Source organism: Prunus persica, chromosome G1 (assembly GCF_000346465.2).
Source record: "Prunus persica cultivar Lovell chromosome G1, Prunus_persica_NCBIv2, whole genome shotgun sequence".
NCBI classification, from domain to species: domain Eukaryota; kingdom Viridiplantae; phylum Streptophyta; class Magnoliopsida; order Rosales; family Rosaceae; genus Prunus; species Prunus persica.
Window position 1 is genome coordinate 35,942,421 of NC_034009.1, and position 16,302 is coordinate 35,958,722.

Here is a 16,302-nt window from a genome sequence, read left to right on the forward strand (position 1 = left end):
CAAAATCTTCCTTCAAGGGAAACAAGGATTTACGGGGGCCCCCTTTGACAACATAGCTGCAGGGTTTTCACCACCCCCAATGTCCAATGGAAAGCGTGTTCCAAATTCTGGCCATGATCAGATTGATTGGGATGTTCTAAGTGTTGAAATTGGATATATTGTTGGCCTTGGAGTTGCCATTGGGTCCCTTGTGTTTTGCAAGGGATGGAGGAACTGGTATTTCAAAGCTGGGGAGGGCATTGTCTTTTAGATATTCCCTCATCTGGACAAAGCAAATAGAAGGAGAAGACTTCGAAATAATGATGATGAAGAGGGGTTTGATTGATGCACCCTAACTCCATGTTGATCACACATTGTCATGTAATGTAAGAAACAGAGGAAAAGTTTGCATGGCATATTCAAACAATTTTGCTTTTCTAAAGTTTATCATAAATCAAAATCACATCAAGACCAGGAAAGTTTTGAACTGATCTTACCATAAAATATTTGGTACCAAAAGCGCGGCGCCTGTTTCATGCTTGAGGCGAGGCCAAGTTCTGGTGGTCACCATGTGACCATGTCATCATCAGCAGTGTTTTACTGAATACGTCACATGTCCACTGAGAACATATTGGCTTCTCACCTCAGTTTAGCTTTGTCTTTCTTCTTGTAAAAGGAAAAATGGAATATTTTTGGGTCAGGCAGTGGCGGTAGGCACTAGCAGGCTTCAACTTAAAAATAGAAGAATCTCGTGCATAGGCAACTTTGTTATAAAATTATTGAACAGAAAAACATTAACTTATGAGTTCAAATATCATATACGATAATATTATAATGTACGCAAATGCATATTCTTTAGAAGCATAAACTCAGAATCAAATGCATATTCTTTAGAAGTACAAATTCAGAATCTATTACTCATGATAGGCATTGATTTACGTTGTCAATTTTTTGATTGAAAAAGAAAGGGTGAGGTGAGATTTTGGTTACGTCTGAACCATGCACTTCTTTTCAGTCTAATCAAATGTCAACTAGCAACAATTCTCCAAAGCTAAAACACTGTAAGTATTTGATTCCTTCATCAATTACCAAAATGAAAATACTTCCATTTCAATTTGGGTTTTAAGTTCAATTCAAGTTGTGAGATGAGGTCGTTATTAAACAAATTGGAATAATTTTGATTCTTGATTTCATTCTGCGTTTTATTAATCGCACGGAACTAAAAAAAATACAAAAACATGTAAATCTCACATTACAATGTATGAATCAGTTACTAAAAGTCTATGAATTGAATGATATATATTCTCCATCTCTTTCCCAAACGTGCTATATATGTCTTTACTGCATATAATAGAATCAAAATAAAAGCAGAAAAAGTTTTTTCTTTGTACGCAATCTAAATTATTAAAATCCAAAAATGAGCACCGAGTGTCGACACTCTCGCGCTCATTGTGAAGCAAAAGGTCGAAGTTGAAGCCTTTGCCTCTCTTCGCGCACGCGAGCTTTCGTCAAAATATGTCGACACTCTCTCCTAATGCCCGTCCTCCTCCCTCCCAATTTGCTTCTTCCATCTCTTTCTCTCTCTCTCCATCCCTCTGTATATTATGTGTCTGTTTCTGTGCTCTGCTTCTCCCAACAACATCAAGACATCCCCCAAATTGAAATTCGTCTCTTCCCCCATCAAAACTATCAAATCGAGATTCGCGTTTTCCAGATCAAGCAATTTCGGTGGAAATTTTATATAAACCACCAAAAAAAAAAACCACATCCCCATGTTATTCATCGAGGTTCGCTCTCTCGCACACGCATGAATTTCCATTTCTCTACGATTCGATTCTCTGATTAAAACGCTGCGTTTTGTGTAGGATCTTTTGCCCCTGCTCTGGTATTCTGGTTTCCGAGAAAAAGCTCGGTTTTTCAAAGGTAATCTCGCTTCTGTGATAATAAATGAAATTGAAAACAAATACCAATAACGAAAAAAGTCTCCTTTTTCTAAAATCTGTTTCTTCAAATTCTGCTTTTTTTTTGGGCGCTCAAAAAAAGAGTCGCTTTTGCAGTCCATGGCCAACACGAGCTGCGAGAGCTCCGAGCTCGAGGCCGCCTGCCGCGATGAGTCATCGGCGCTCGTCCTCAAACTAATCGCCGTCGCTTCGATTCTCATCGCCGGAGTCGTCGGGGTCGCCATTCCCCTCGTAGGAAAAAACCGCCGGTTTCTCCGGACCGACAGCAGCCTCTTTGTCGCGGCCAAAGCCTTTGCGGCCGGCGTCATTCTCGCGACCGGGTTCGTGCACATGCTTAATGGCGGGTCGGACGCGTTGAACAACCCGTGTTTACCCGAATTCCCGTGGGCCAAGTTTCCGTTCTCGGGCTTTTTCGCCATGATGGCCTCGCTTGCCACGTTGCTCGTTGACTTTGTGGGGACGCAGTATTACGAGAGGAAACAGGGGCTGGCCCGGCCCATCGAGGACCAGGTCCGGGTCGGGTCGGATGTACCGGAAATTGAGGCGGGCGTGGGTCCTGGGCAGCCCCAAAAGGATCGGAATGGGAAGGTGTTTGGGGAAGAGGAAGGCGGTGGGATGCACATTGTGGGAATGCATGCGCACGCGGCGCACCATAGACACAGCCACCCGCATGGGCAGGCCGCGTGTGACGGCCACGTGGCGCGGGAACCCGAACTTGAACACGGGCACGATCACGGGCACGGGCATTCTCACGGGTTCGGTGGTGCTGACGAGGATAGTGGTGTTCGGCACGTCGTCGTTTCTCAGGTACTTTCCTTTTATTTACCGCCAAAGACTCCTTTGTAATTTGCGGTTCGGTACGTCGTTGTCTGCGCGTTAATTATTGCTATTGAAGTGCGGCCCAGAAAAGAATGCGTCTTTGTTCCGCTTTTTGGCTTGTGGAGTTTTCTTAGCATACTTTGCCCAGTAGGTAAAAAGTGTGTATCATGTTGCCACGTGTCACGTTAATTTACCCTAGAGCCTACTAATCTTCGTCCAGTGGCGCCCACTCATGATCATATTCCATTCTTGGATGGTCAATATATGAACTAAAAGGTGGACCCTTTACCCCTTGTGGTTAATGGATTTGGAAATGTTATTAGGTTTTTTTTTTTAACAATGGCAATATTCTAAATTATTAAAATAGGTTGGGTGATAGGGACGGACACACTTTCTTGACCAACTAATGTAACCTACATTTGCGTTTTAGTCTTCTATGTCACCAACCTTAAGAAGACTCAAGAGGGGAAAAAAAGGAGTTAAAAATAAAAACTGATCTCGAATTAAATGTTAGGCTCGTTAAAATTTAAAAACACATTAAACTTTTCCATGCAGATGCCATCCTCATGGAAGGGCCTGGTCAGTCCAGATTGGACTTATTTCTTTTAAAAAAATTCCTCTGTTTTTTCGCATAGCATGTGGTAAGCTGAGATATAAAAAATTGGGGATTATTCTGTCCTGAAATACGAAAGTAATGAGCCCAAATTTTTAGTTTACTGGTATACTGATTATTTTAGCTTTTTTGTTTTGTTTTGGTGTGTGTGTGTGCAGATTTTGGAACTTGGGATTGTATCACATTCTGTCATCATCGGCCTATCTCTGGGAGTTTCACAGAGCCCATGCACCATAAGACCCTTAGTTGCAGCACTCTCCTTCCACCAGTTCTTTGAAGGCTTTGCACTTGGAGGCTGCATATCTCAAGCCCAGATCAAGACCCTCTCAGCAACTATCATGGCCTGTTTTTTTGCCATCACAACTCCCCTCGGGATCGGCGTTGGGACGGCCATTTCTTCATTTTACAACCCATACAGCCCAGGAGCTTTGATAACTGAAGGCATCTTGGATTCCCTGTCTGCTGGCATTCTGGTGTACATGGCCTTGGTGGACCTCATTGCTGCTGATTTCTTGAGTAAGAGGATGAGCTGCAATTTTAGGCTCCAAGTTGTATCTTATTGCTGTCTCTTTGTTGGAGCTGGATTGATGTCCTTGCTTGCAATTTGGGCTTGATTTTCTTTCCCCCTTTTCTATTTTTCTGGTGTTTTATGTTCATTGTTTAGTAGTACTAGTAAATACAAGGGAAAATCAAATTCTTTCCACTTGGTTGTTAAGAGAGTAGTTGACAAGTTGTTGTCTTTTAGATTGGGATGGCTCCAATATATTTTATAAAATCTCCAATACCCTTTTCACCCATTTCTTTGCTGAAAGACAAGAAAACAAAACAATGTGGCTGTGATGATCTGATGCAAAACCCAAAAAATACCTTGTGTCACTCAACTTTCAATATGAATTGTCTCACAAATCTAAAGATATTCTTGAACCAAAAACTGATTAGAATTAAAAAATACAAAACCCAAAACTGATTAGAGTTAATAATGCAAAACCCAAAAATGATAAGAGTTAAGGCTTATTATTACAAAACGTCCCTAAGGTTTACGAAACTATCATATTGTATCCTTAAAGTTTTTTTGTGTCACTCATGATCCTCAAGGTTAGTATGTTCAATCACAAATGGTCCATGCTGTTAGGTTCCGTAAAAAACTCCGTTCGTTTGCTAACGTAGCATACATATATATTACAAAACATCCCTAAGGTTCACACACCTATCACAAATGGTCTCTACGAATTTTTTTATTTAAAATTCATAAAATTTTGGTTTTCTTTTTAAAATTATTTATAAATGAAAAAACCATTTATAGAAGGATTTTAATCTTGAGGACCATTTATGAACTCTAAACCTTTAGTTTTTTCATTTTTAAAATTTATAAATTATAAATTATTTTTTAAAAACTCCATTATTTTAAATTTAAAAAATTTTAAAAATGTCATAAGAACCATTTGTTATAGGTGCGTGAACCTCAGAAAATTAATGGAGTTTTTAACGGAACCTAACGACAGGGACTATTTGTAATTATGCATATTAACCTTGAGGACCACGAATGACACAAAAAAACATTAAAGATGCAATCTGATAGTTTCGTAAACTTTTGAGACGTTTTGTGATAATAAGCCTACAATTAATCTATATATATAAAAAAATTAACAGGTGGAGGATAATATGGTAAATTCACACTTTTTTATATTTAAAAAAATTAAAAGAAAAAGAAAAAGCAGATAATGGATCTTATTTTTATAGAACACAACTACCTATTATCTTTTTTAATTCTAAAATAAATTTACTTATTTTTTTTAAAAAACCTCTTGTAAGCGCGGAAGCGCGTGCAGAGAGGCTCGTAATGATAAACCCAAAACTGACTAGGAAGAAAAATTTTTTTTTTTTTTTTTAAACCCAAAAAATAAAGAAAGCGAAGTGAAACTGAAAGGGACGAGTATAATGGTAACTTCCAACCTCTTTAAGCTCTCTATCTCCACCCAAAGCAAAGCTTCAGACTTTGCATTTGAGTAGATGAGATCATGAGAGACTTGAGTGTCACTCTTTCTCTTCGTCCCTGACCCTGAGATATAGCTCACTGCAGAGTCTGAGGAGAGAGAGAAACTGGTATAACATTCCAACTTTCACTCCATAATTTCACCAAAATGCCACTCTTTTTCCACCGCCAATCTTCTCTCCCAACCACCACCGCCACCTCCCCCTCTTACTCTTCCAAGCTCCTCAAGCCCCTAAAACCCAATTCTGCCCCTGTCCCCACGCGCTCTCCCCTGCCCATTATCGTCTTTTCACTCGTCTCCCTCTTCATCGGCCTCGCCGGAACCATCTTCGCCATCACCGCCCTCCGTCGCCCAACGCCCATTCCCGTTTTTCGATGCGGCAAATCGGAAGACACCTTCCGGGCATTCTACTCTCTTTCGACCTCTCGGCAGCTCGGTGATAAGAATGGTGGCTTGGTTGATCGGCCTAAGCTTCTTGGGTTCGTCGGAATTCAGACCGGGTTCGGCTCAGCTGATCGCCGTGCGGCTTTGCGGAGGACGTGGTTTCCTTCTGACCCAGATGGCCTTTTGAGGTAAATTTCTGTTTTTGTGCAGTGAAGTTCCTAAATTCTTATATCTGATGTTGGTTTTGATCATATTGTCTTTGTATATTGTTATACAATGCACTTGTTTGATATCACTTCTGGGTTTGCCTAACATGATGAGTTGCAGATGTTGATCTTTGTTAGCTTAGCTATGATGTTTATCAGCTCAGCTAGATTAAGATCAACAATCTGGCTTTGATGAAAATGCCCTGTTGTTCTTTTTGTTGGGGTTTTAATAGTTTTTTTTTCCTACCATTCTCTTGTAGATTGGAACAAGCTACTGGTTTAGCTTTTAGGTTTGTTATTGGGAGATCTAAAGATGCAAAGAAGATGGCGGGGGTTCAGAAAGAGATAGATAAGTACAGAGACTTTCTGGTTATTGATGTCAATGAAGAGTATTTGAACCTTCCATGGAAAACGTAAGAGTCATCGGTTTTTATTGAACTATTTGTCATGTTGATGGCTTTATGTTCTTGGCAGTTTATGTCATATTGGTTTCTCACGCTATTTTGTAGGTTGGCATTTTTCAAAGCAGCATTTCAACTTTTTGAAGCAGATTACTATGTCAAAGCAGATGACGACATTTATTTGCGTCCAGGTATACTGTAATGCCAGACTTTATGCTTTCATTAATCTGTGAATATGAGTACATTAGAATTTAGTGATATTTTCTTAATTTGTCAGATCGACTAGCAACACTTCTAGCCAAGGAGCGAACACATTCACAAACCTACATTGGATGCATGAAGAAAGGACCAGTAATCACTGACCCTAAAATGAAATGGTATGTGGGTTTTCAAATTGTAATCAGAGCTTTTACCTTTGTGATCAATTTATTCTTTTTTTCTGATCATCCATCCATTTATTATTCAGGTATGAGAAATCAGGACATCTAATTGGGAATGAATACTTTCGGCATGCTTATGGTCCTATATATGTTCTGTCTGCAGAAGTGGTAGCATCATTGGCAATTGCTAGAAATAACAGGTCAGCCACCTGTTCTGTATTTGATTTCTTTATGTTAGTCATTGTTTCTTTCAATTATGACTTTTGCCAATATATTTAATTTTTTGAACCTCCATTTATGTGAAACATGACTCAGGCTTTAGTTTTTGTAAAATATGAATCTACCTTGCTCCTTCAATCCACTTTGTTCTGTTATCATCGTTGTTCTGTTTTATTGTATTCATGTAAAGGTTTTGCTATCTACAGAACTCTTCTTGAAAAAATTTGGGCTTCTCATTTGGAGAGGTTCTTAAGCTGTTATTTCGTTTCCTATAGATGTCCCTTTGCTTGATATATGTATTTTCTATTTTTCAGTTTGAGAATGTTTAGCAATGAGGACGTTACGATTGGGTCGTGGATGCTTGCTATGAATGTCAACCATGAGGATAATCGGGCATTATGTGACCCTCGTTGCACACCTGCATCCATCGCAGTGTGGGACATCCCAAAATGTTCAGGTACTTTATCCAAAACATAATATTGTTACATGATTACGTTATCTGTCACAATATAATTGTGAAGAAAATTCCTGGTTAGCTATATACTGCACATTTGAAAGACCATTGATTTATTTGTGGTATTGTAATGTAGATGGCGAAGGCTTATGTTATCTTTTGAATGACAATCTGGTGCAATATTTCTTTTTATGCTAATTTTTTATAAGACCATATTCTTATGTTCTGCATATCAATACGACATGTACGAAAATTATTGGTTGAGTTCAAGAATAAAAGCACTTTCAAGCTAGGCAAGGATGACCCTTCTTTTTATGGAATAGTCCATACCCTTTGGCATTGCATTTGTCGAGTCATAGATTAGTTTAATACTTTAACCCTGAACAATGTATGACTTGATCTGTGTAGATGCTCTTCAAAGAGGATCATTAGTCAGTGTCTTCCTTTCAAATAAAATATACCTAGATCACTTGATCTGACCTGGTCTGTGTGATAAGTAATACCAGAACTTGAATTGTAGACATAGAAAATAAAAAGCACCGGATGTCTTATTTGCAAAAGAATGTGATTGTTTAAAATAATAATGTTCCCGATAGTTTTGAACAGATCATTTTCAACTATAGCTTCTTGTACTGTGTTATTTATAAGAGGCAATGTTTTAAAAAGGGTGATTATCTGTAAGTTGCTCTGATGTGAGAAACTCTTGAAAACTTTTAGGTTTGTGCAACCCAGCTAGTAGGCTGAAAGAGCTTCATGCAATGGGTATGTGCTCCAAAAGTCCAACTCTTCGTCCCGACGACAGATAGTGAGCTATCGCATACAATGCAACTCCAAATGCCAGTTATGCAGGATGATCAGCTGGTTCAGTTAAACAATATGTTGTTTCTTGAAAGAGAAGAAGCATTCTTCTGAAACCGCCAATGAAGAACTTGCTCTCAACGTTATTTATCCATTCATCGGTTCTTGCTGTACAATCAATGTATTATAAACTGAGATTTTTCCAGAGAGTCTCCATCTTAGGCAATCTTCCTTGTCAGTGAGTATGTACAGTACATACAAGAATACAATGAATATACGGTACCAGTATTAGTGCAAAGGACATGGATTAATTTGAAGACTGATAGGTTTGGTGTTGTGTTTAGCCTAATTACAGTGTATTTTTTAATTGTGATGTTATGTGAATGAAATTCCCGTTTTAACAATTTATCTCCAAACCAGAAGGTTACTGCCCTGCTCAAACAACAAACACACTGGCACTTGCTGTATTGATCAAACCATGACCCCTAATCCAGCTTCTTTAAAAAGACAAAAACTTGACTTGCTCATAGTAATGCACAGCTGTGTGTGGGAGGGCAATCTCGTCCATGTTGTCAAAGTTGTGTTTGCCGAGGCAGTCCTCTCCTTTAAATATGAGATCCACCACCAGTGTTCCAAGTCGGACAAATACCTCCAACACTGACCGTCGGATCCGCTTACAAATAGGTCAATAAGACAGTCAACGGTCGTAAGCACGAGCAGCGATACAGCTGAGCAGCACAGAACACACGAGCCATCTTGCTAAATCTGACTACACAGGCAGTACTTTTGGCTGTACTAATCGTCAGCTTTGATTCCTCGGTTTCAGTTACCACTTCGCTACGACATAAATATTCCTACGTCATCACCCCTGTCCCATCCATCCTACGTGGCACAACCATACCAGCGTGGCGCCTACTTTTCAACCCCATTTATATCCACTTGTCTTCGCTCCTTCACACACACACACACTCTCCCCTGTTGTCTCCTCTGCAGTTCGCTTGCTCTGTTTTCACTCTCGTCAGAGTCAGACAGCATGGAAGCTGGCCCAAAGTCTCCTTCGCCGGAAACTTCCATCTCCGATGAAATGGCCGGAAACTTCCCGGAGCTCATTGACCAACTCTCGCCGGACATGCCCATCGAAGAAGAGTTGATAGAGGAGGTCATGCAAGAGCTCTACAAGGAGATAACGCCAACTCCGGCGACGAACACTACCAAGCCGTCGTCACCGGCGGCAAGTTTTCCGACGCCGTCGCTGGTGGTCGGGAACGGGAAGAGCGAGAGCTGCGGGGCGTCGGTTTCCGACTCGGCGTCGACGGTGATGGCCGGCGTCAAGTTCGTGGGTCCCACCGGGAATAATGGGGGGTTTTCGCCTGAGAATGGGGTTGGGGCGTGGAGTGAATGCGGTGGTAATACTAATAATGGGTTGGTGGTTGGGAAGGGAGTGATGGACTGCTGCGATGCAGGGGAGGCTGTTGATGATGAATGGTTTGAGAGAGTGATGAATACGTGGGCCCCAGTGGATCTTGATCCATGGTTCTGATGATCAATGATGTCTGATTTTGTTGTAGATGTCCGTACATATAATCAAATAGTTAAAAAGAGGAAGAGAGAAGAGGAGGTGATTGAGGTGTAGGAAAGGAAGAAGCTTCAAGACTCCTGTTTTTCATGGGTGATATGAATATTGTGGGTGAAATTATGAATCTGATGTCTAAACCCCAACTTTAATTTATTTTCTTTTTCTTTTTCTTTTCCTCTCTTGCTGGTCTTGGTATCATCCTCTTCTTCTAGTGTTCATGAAATGAGCAGCCAAAAGAGCACCCCCCCAAAAAAAAATAAAAAAAATCATCATTTTAATCACACCCTCCACTGCTTTAATTTTGCTTTTGTGTAATTAAGCAAGTGGCTTCAGAAATTATAACCCATCACTACGTTATTTTCATGGGATTGATCAATCCTGCATGCTGTTTAATGGGTTGGCAAAGTTCAGCCCAACATTACATTCATCTGGGTAAAAGTAAAAACAAAAAAAGTACTGAAAACTAGTTTATAGCTAGGGGGGTAGATGAACCGAAATGACAATTCTTGTTGGTAAAATTGAAAGCCATTTACTTCTTCATCTGATGAAGCCAATTGTTTGCAGAATCTGCACTAGTTGTAAGCCAAAAACAGAGATGAAAACAAAAGTAATTTATTAAGTGCTCATAAAAAAAGTAGTCTCTCTACCATGATACTGGTAGCTTCTTTTAAATTCATGTTGACAGGACAAGTACATAGCCACCTAACTGCTGCCAAAGATGTGTCCACAAACATAAATTGCAAGATGCATAAACCTCTGAATTTACTCTGTTTCTGCACCATCAATATGAATCCAATGAAGCTAGCCACAGCCCCCCAGTTTGGCTTTCTTAGGCTTTTGGTGTTGCAGTCTTCAAACAAGAGAATCTTTGCTATTTCTGTCCATTTTCTTTTTTCTTATGCATGCATGCCTGAGTGTCTTTACAAGGTATGTGAGTGCTTTGAGTGCTTTTCAAGAATTGGAACTTGGACCACAGTCCAATTGACCATCTCTGAAATTTAATTTTTAGTCATACATTTTTTTTTAAAAAAAATGGGACACTGAGTTTGAGTTTGAATTTTTGTATCAGCAAGTGTTCTGTTTTAAGATTTTGTTTGTGTGAGAATAAGAACTCTGTTTGAAGTTGAATCAGAAACTGATGAAATATTTGGTCATTTTCTGCTCTGACTGCAGACTACAGTACCTTCATGTGTACCACTTGGATCAATTTTTTCACTCTGAAAAACTGAACCAAAGCTACCCTCCAAAATAATTTAATATCTCTTCCATGATCCCATTTGGATAAGAGATATTTAGTAAACTTCCACTATAAGTTTTAGATTTTAATCTCCAGGTTGGAAAAAAAATAAATACCACTAATTATGCCTTGGTCTTGAAGGTATCAATTTAATGCCTTTTGTCTTGTGAGAAAATTTTAAATATAATCGGTTCCGTCTTAAATGTAATTAGTTGTACACAACCAATCACGACGAAGTCTTTCTTATTAGAAGACCTTATACTTAGGTGTAACACTGCTTGAACCATCAATTACTTGACTTTTTTATAAAAAATTTGTCACTTTTTCTCTGAGCCTTGTGATGTAAAATTCTGGAAATGTAGAGAAAGCTTTGGAAATTACCAAAAGCACCTTATTTGGTTGGTCCAGAGTCTAAGACTCTCTAGAGCTAGTGGTCACTCTCTGTTTTAGGTCCAGGACCATCATCATCTTCACTTGTTTCTGGTTTTAGGTTCTTAGGGTTGAAGAGGGAGGGGGTCCTATAATAAGAAAGCATTTGTCTTAGGGCCACAGAGGCCTAGACCAGAGTTGGTCTCACCATGCTTTTTTTTCCTTTTTTTTTCTTGGGTAATTATTATTATTTTTTCCATGTTTAGATCTCAAGAGCAAAAGAATTTAAAGAAGCAACTGCCATGCTCACCAGTAACCATTATGGTCCTTGATCGTGGTAATCATGCCAGATCATTCCGTACTATTTCTCATTATGGTTCAAGCTTCAACTCATTCCTCAACTCGAGAACATTTCTTTCTTTATTTGTGAATTATCTTATGGTTCCTGGGCTTGAGAGTCCAGATTTCCAAGCCCAAAAACGCGAACGTTTGTGCACTATTTGCTGATAGCCCAATTCTTTTTTAGACTCTGAGGCCGATTCTGAAAAGATCATACTGCACTTTACACTCAACCCATTTGCAATTCCAAGTTGGTGTTACCGAGGCAATATCTCAAGTAGATAAGAACGTTTAACTCTAGATTTAAAGTTACGTGTTCGATTCTTCTCTTTCCGAATATATGTACAATATGTAGTGTGAAAACACAAAATGAAGATTAATTGATTTTCGTTGTACATTTGTAAAGATAACGAAATATGAGGTTGGAGATGAAAGTTTTGTTTTGTCCTTTGATCAGCTACTACCACCACCACCACACAGTTTAAGCCAACAGAGCGATGCCACCACCAACACCAATGACGACAGACAAACTGTCATGTAGCTCAAAATCAAAATTTGGCCACTCAATTCGAAATTAAACCAAGATTTTGATAACTACACGATGGCACGAAATGATCCGGCAGATTTTGTTGCATGCTAAATATTACATTGAGTGAGCTACACGTTATAGATGCAGCAATATGGTGACAAAAATAATCCACCAATCAACTTCAAACATTCGTGCCCCGGACTTGCTCACACAACTCATCATACGTAGCATCTTTCTTCATCTCTCAAAAAAAAAAAAAAAAAAAAAAAAACCCAAATAAAATGAAATTACGTATGCACATTTATCTGGCCTTCAATCAATCTTTCTTGGTCGAGAGATATCTCTCTTCAGGTTGTCAACGTGTTGATTTTTCTTCAGGTTGTGCCAAACCCAAGTTAGCATTTGTTTGTGATCGTGGTCACTTATTGATGTTGATTAGGTATCTCAGAATCATGGTTTAGGATTCGAGTTAGAACTTTTTTTGTCTTCGATCTTCTTAATGATATAAGATGGGATCAGATATTTCATGGGTTATGTGATTTGATAAAGTGGCTCAGATGCCTGCCACGCATGCAGCAATGGGTTTTCCCCTTCTTCTGTTTTTTTTTACTGTCTTTGTTAACCATGTATGCATTGTCCATATGTATAATTAATTAACCAAGTTAAATTTAACATATCTTCTGGATTTCCTGCATCTCTTATCCTGTGACCAAGATCTAGCTTGGCTCGGGGGGTAGTTTCTGTTTTTGTCCCTGTGTGTGGGTGTGGAGTTTTTTTTACTGCTTGCTAGTATTGGTGAACAAAATTTACTGGTTCATGTGTAAGCAAAAACAGAAAAGAGGGTTTCTCTTCCTGGAATATATTATTAAACTGTAAAAAAGAAATTAATAAATTAAGTAACATCAAGTGGTCAAGATAGCAAAGATTTTTGTCTGAAAATAAGAAGCAGACAAGAACATTAATGGAAAAATCCTGTGAGACTGCAAGAATGAGTATAAAAAACTAGCCCTCATCATTAACTGAAGCAGAGCATACAGGTCATGATATTTTGGCCACTCTCTTTGGGCATTCTAGGTTAGGAAATTAGAAAAAGCCACAAAGATAAGCAAAATGAAGAGACTTGCATGTAAACAAATATATGAAAGGATAAAAAGTACGTACATGGTAAAAAAAAAAAAAAAAAAAGAGATGAAAATATCAGAGCAAATCGAAGGGTGTGGGGGACTAAGAGGTCGTCACTGTCTCAAGCCTGTACCAGCATTTGATGACTCTTTGGCAACATTAAGGATGGGAGACGCCCTCCATCTGCTTAGGCTATCCAAATTCCATTCCATAGCCATCTCTTCCTACATATATCTGCACTGTTTTCTAGATTTCATTTTTCTCATCAATTTTTCTTTTAAAATCGTACCGCTCGATTTGGAAATGTTGAGATACATATAAATCCACACCTATTGTAGAATTGGTCTCTCCATATATTCATTATCAATTTGGCAGAATAAAAAAAAAGGAATAATTTCTAAAATTCTATATTTTTGTTATGCGATGTAAATTTCACATTCAGAATCGATGTGAAAATTTATACTCTCAACTCATCAAACCCAAAAAGCCAGTGATGAGTGTGCATATATATGTAAACCCTTAAACCCTAAAATGCACCACACCCCACACACACACACACAAAATAAATTATATGTATTTTAAATGATATATTCTATGGCCTGTTGTATGTATGTATTTGATAAAGTTTTTGAATTAACTAATATAAAAATAATAATAGGGGGGTGTCATACATGTATACTGTCGAGTGAGTAGAATTGTGAGTAGTAGCTTTCAACACCTCGTTTAAATTTGTCATTTTGTAGCAGCTCTTGTTTTGATAGCTGCTATCTGGACATAAGGTCACGTGAATGGCTTTTATTTTAGGGCTCTCTTCTTTTTTCTTCTTGCCCTTTTCTCTCTTATAAGAGTCCTCTGAGTATCAGGCCCTTTTGATCAGCCTTACCCTATCTCTCTCTCCTCCTTTGCTGGACAAAACAGCACCCATTTAACCTCTCTCTCTCTCTCTCTCTCTCTCTCTCTCTCTTTCTCTAGATCTCTCTGTGATCTCTCTATCTGTGATCTCTCTCTCTCTCTCTCTCTCTCTCTCTCTCTCTCTCTCTCTCTCTCTCTCTCTCTCTCTCTCTCTCTCTCTTCTCCATGATGACACCAGTGTATCTGAACCCAGCATCCTCTCCTTTCTCCATGGTGGAGCAAGCAGAAGATCAACGCCTAAAGCTCTTTATATCACCACCCTATGATGAAGCTGCTTCATGTACGTCTTTCCCATTTCCTACTTTCTTCGACTCCTTGCAAGATCAAACACCTGGGACTACTTTTACTTCTCTTGCTCATCATCAATCACAACTATATCATCACAAGGTAATTAAGAAACCAACGTACATAAATCAAATTATATATCTTCCTCGTTTATTTTTTTATTGAAATTTTATTTGTTATGGCTCTTGATCCTCCCTTAAGTGATTCTTCTCTCTTTGACACATGTCCATATATAATGAAACTTGTATAATTTCCTGATACTTTGTGACCTGATGTTCTCATAATTAATTGATTTGATGGGTTTTCTTACTAATTCAGACTCCATAAATAGCTGCGTTTTATAACTAAGATTTGATGTTTATTGAAAACCCTTGATTTTCACTTGATTATATCTAATTTCAAATTTTCTGATCTCAGGATAAGAACATTTGGGATTGTGGAACAAGTTACGATCAAGCATCCCCATCATCTTCTTTAGTTCAAGCTCATGTGGTGGACGCCATAAGCGACAAGGACCGCAGATTGTCCAGATGTGGTGATCATGAAAGAGAGACCAATAATATTGGAGGAGAAGGAGGAGGAGAAGAGGAAGGTAGAAGTAGTAATTATATCACAAGGCCAAAGTCAGTGAAGTGGATGTCCTCCAAGATGAGGTTGATGCAAAAGATGACCAGCAACAACCCTGATCTCCCACCTGGTACCACTGATCATATACCAGCTGAGATTTCTGAGCATAAATTCCAAATTCATGCTCAGCCTCGAGAAATTAGCGAAACCAGCTTTTCCAGTAATGGCAACAACACTGCGACTGTTAGGGTTTGTTCTGATTGTCACACCAACTCAACCCCACTTTGGAGGAGCGGCCCTCTCGGTCCCAAGGTAAATATCTACATATATTTACCGTGAATATGAACCACACATTTACACAATAATTAACATGATCCAAATTGAACAATATAAGCGTATGTTTATAAGCTAAATACAATGTTCTTAAATTTAAGGTTTTAATTTGTGTATTTATGTGTTTGGTGCAGTCACTGTGCAATGCATGTGGCATTCGGCAGAGGAAAGCGAGACGAGCCATGGCAGAGGCTGCGGCTGCGGCTGCAAACCGGTTTGCTGTTGGCAGCGCCGACACTTCATCTCCAAAGGGTAAGGTGGCCAAGGAGAAGAAATCGCGGGGCAGCCATAAGAACAAGATCAGCAAGCTCGTCATCACCGACAATGCATCAATATCTCACAATAACAAGAAGAAGATTTGTTTCAAGGCTTTGGATTTTCAACGAGTGTTTCCTCAGGATGTTGCTGAAGCTGCAATGCTATTAATGGAACTCTCTTGTGGCCTAATCAATAATCACTCTTGATCTTGAGCTTTGTCATAATTATTTCCATTACACCATTTTTGTTTTTACCTCGTCTTTTTAAGTAGGAGGATTTCTTTTTATTTTTTCATTTTCCATTTTTTATGTGGTTTTGGTTGCTAGTTTAGCTTGAATTAATAAAATCCAAAGGGTTCCTTGATTTGCAGAAACTGTAACTGTAATTTATTATATTTTTATTTATTGTTACACATAATTTGATTGAGATAACTTGGGCCCATGAATGACAGGTTATGAGAGCTCTGGTCAGTTTTGAGCCCATGATTGAAGATTATATAGTGAGGAGGCTATTTGAGGAGACCAATCATATCATTAAAATATTTAAAATGTTTGTTTTTTATGATTT

At 38.8% G+C, this 16,302-nt stretch overlaps 4 protein-coding genes across 6 annotated transcripts; all 4 read left to right on the forward strand.

Annotated features, from left to right (window-relative positions):
- LOC18793576 (zinc transporter 4, chloroplastic) lies at window positions 1,299-4,169 on the forward strand. 2 transcript variants are annotated; one of them, XM_020554640.1, is made up of 4 exons: window positions 1,299-1,766; window positions 1,845-1,902; window positions 2,023-2,747; window positions 3,531-4,169. In XM_020554640.1, exons 1-4 carry the CDS (start codon window positions 1,752-1,754, stop codon window positions 3,984-3,986), a joined length of 1,254 nt encoding a protein of 417 aa, XP_020410229.1. In that variant the 5' UTR covers window positions 1,299-1,751; the 3' UTR covers window positions 3,987-4,169. The 2 variants fall into 2 exon arrangements, with proteins under 2 accessions (XP_020410229.1, XP_007223082.1); XM_007223020.2 differs by having other exon boundaries at window positions 1,305-1,766; window positions 2,037-2,747.
- LOC18789534 (probable beta-1,3-galactosyltransferase 12) lies at window positions 5,211-8,612 on the forward strand. The gene is made up of 7 exons (XM_007223288.2): window positions 5,211-5,938; window positions 6,217-6,369; window positions 6,466-6,548; window positions 6,635-6,734; window positions 6,824-6,937; window positions 7,271-7,413; window positions 8,128-8,612. Exons 1-7 carry the CDS (start codon window positions 5,514-5,516, stop codon window positions 8,214-8,216), a joined length of 1,107 nt encoding a protein of 368 aa, XP_007223350.1. The 5' UTR covers window positions 5,211-5,513; the 3' UTR covers window positions 8,217-8,612.
- LOC18789792 lies at window positions 9,148-10,191 on the forward strand. The gene has a single exon (XM_007226218.2). It carries the CDS (start codon window positions 9,242-9,244, stop codon window positions 9,746-9,748), a length of 507 nt encoding a protein of 168 aa, XP_007226280.1. The 5' UTR covers window positions 9,148-9,241; the 3' UTR covers window positions 9,749-10,191.
- On the forward strand, window positions 14,199-16,163 carry LOC18792628 (GATA transcription factor 21). 2 transcript variants are annotated; one of them, XM_020560111.1, is made up of 4 exons: window positions 14,199-14,394; window positions 14,425-14,679; window positions 14,995-15,456; window positions 15,612-16,163. In XM_020560111.1, exons 2-4 carry the CDS (start codon window positions 14,458-14,460, stop codon window positions 15,939-15,941), a joined length of 1,014 nt encoding a protein of 337 aa, XP_020415700.1. In that variant the 5' UTR covers window positions 14,199-14,394; window positions 14,425-14,457; the 3' UTR covers window positions 15,942-16,163. The 2 variants fall into 2 exon arrangements, with proteins under 2 accessions (XP_020415700.1, XP_020415698.1); XM_020560109.1 differs by lacking the exon at window positions 14,199-14,394 and having other exon boundaries at window positions 14,401-14,679.

Excerpts from the sequence above, each read along its gene's own strand:
- LOC18793576 (XM_020554640.1), top strand. Across the intron at positions 1,903-2,022 it reads AAAAGCTCGGTTTTTCAAAG|AGTCGCTTTTGCAGTCCATG; the intron begins GTAATCTCGCTT and ends GCTCAAAAAAAG. Across the intron at positions 2,748-3,530 it reads GGCACGTCGTCGTTTCTCAG|ATTTTGGAACTTGGGATTGT; the intron begins GTACTTTCCTTT and ends GTGTGTGTGCAG.
- LOC18789534 (XM_007223288.2), top strand. The coding sequence starts at position 5,514 with ATGCCACTCTTTTTCCACCGCCAATCTTCTCTCCCAACCACCACCGCC. Across the intron at positions 6,735-6,823 it reads ACTGACCCTAAAATGAAATG|GTATGAGAAATCAGGACATC; the intron begins GTATGTGGGTTT and ends TTTATTATTCAG. Across the intron at positions 7,414-8,127 it reads GGACATCCCAAAATGTTCAG|GTTTGTGCAACCCAGCTAGT; the intron begins GTACTTTATCCA and ends GAAAACTTTTAG.
- LOC18789792 (XM_007226218.2), top strand. The coding sequence starts at position 9,242 with ATGGAAGCTGGCCCAAAGTCTCCTTCGCCGGAAACTTCCATCTCCGAT.
- LOC18792628 (XM_020560111.1), top strand. The coding sequence starts at position 14,458 with ATGATGACACCAGTGTATCTGAACCCAGCATCCTCTCCTTTCTCCATG. Across the intron at positions 14,680-14,994 it reads CACAACTATATCATCACAAG|GATAAGAACATTTGGGATTG; the intron begins GTAATTAAGAAA and ends TTCTGATCTCAG. Across the intron at positions 15,457-15,611 it reads GCGGCCCTCTCGGTCCCAAG|TCACTGTGCAATGCATGTGG; the intron begins GTAAATATCTAC and ends TGTTTGGTGCAG.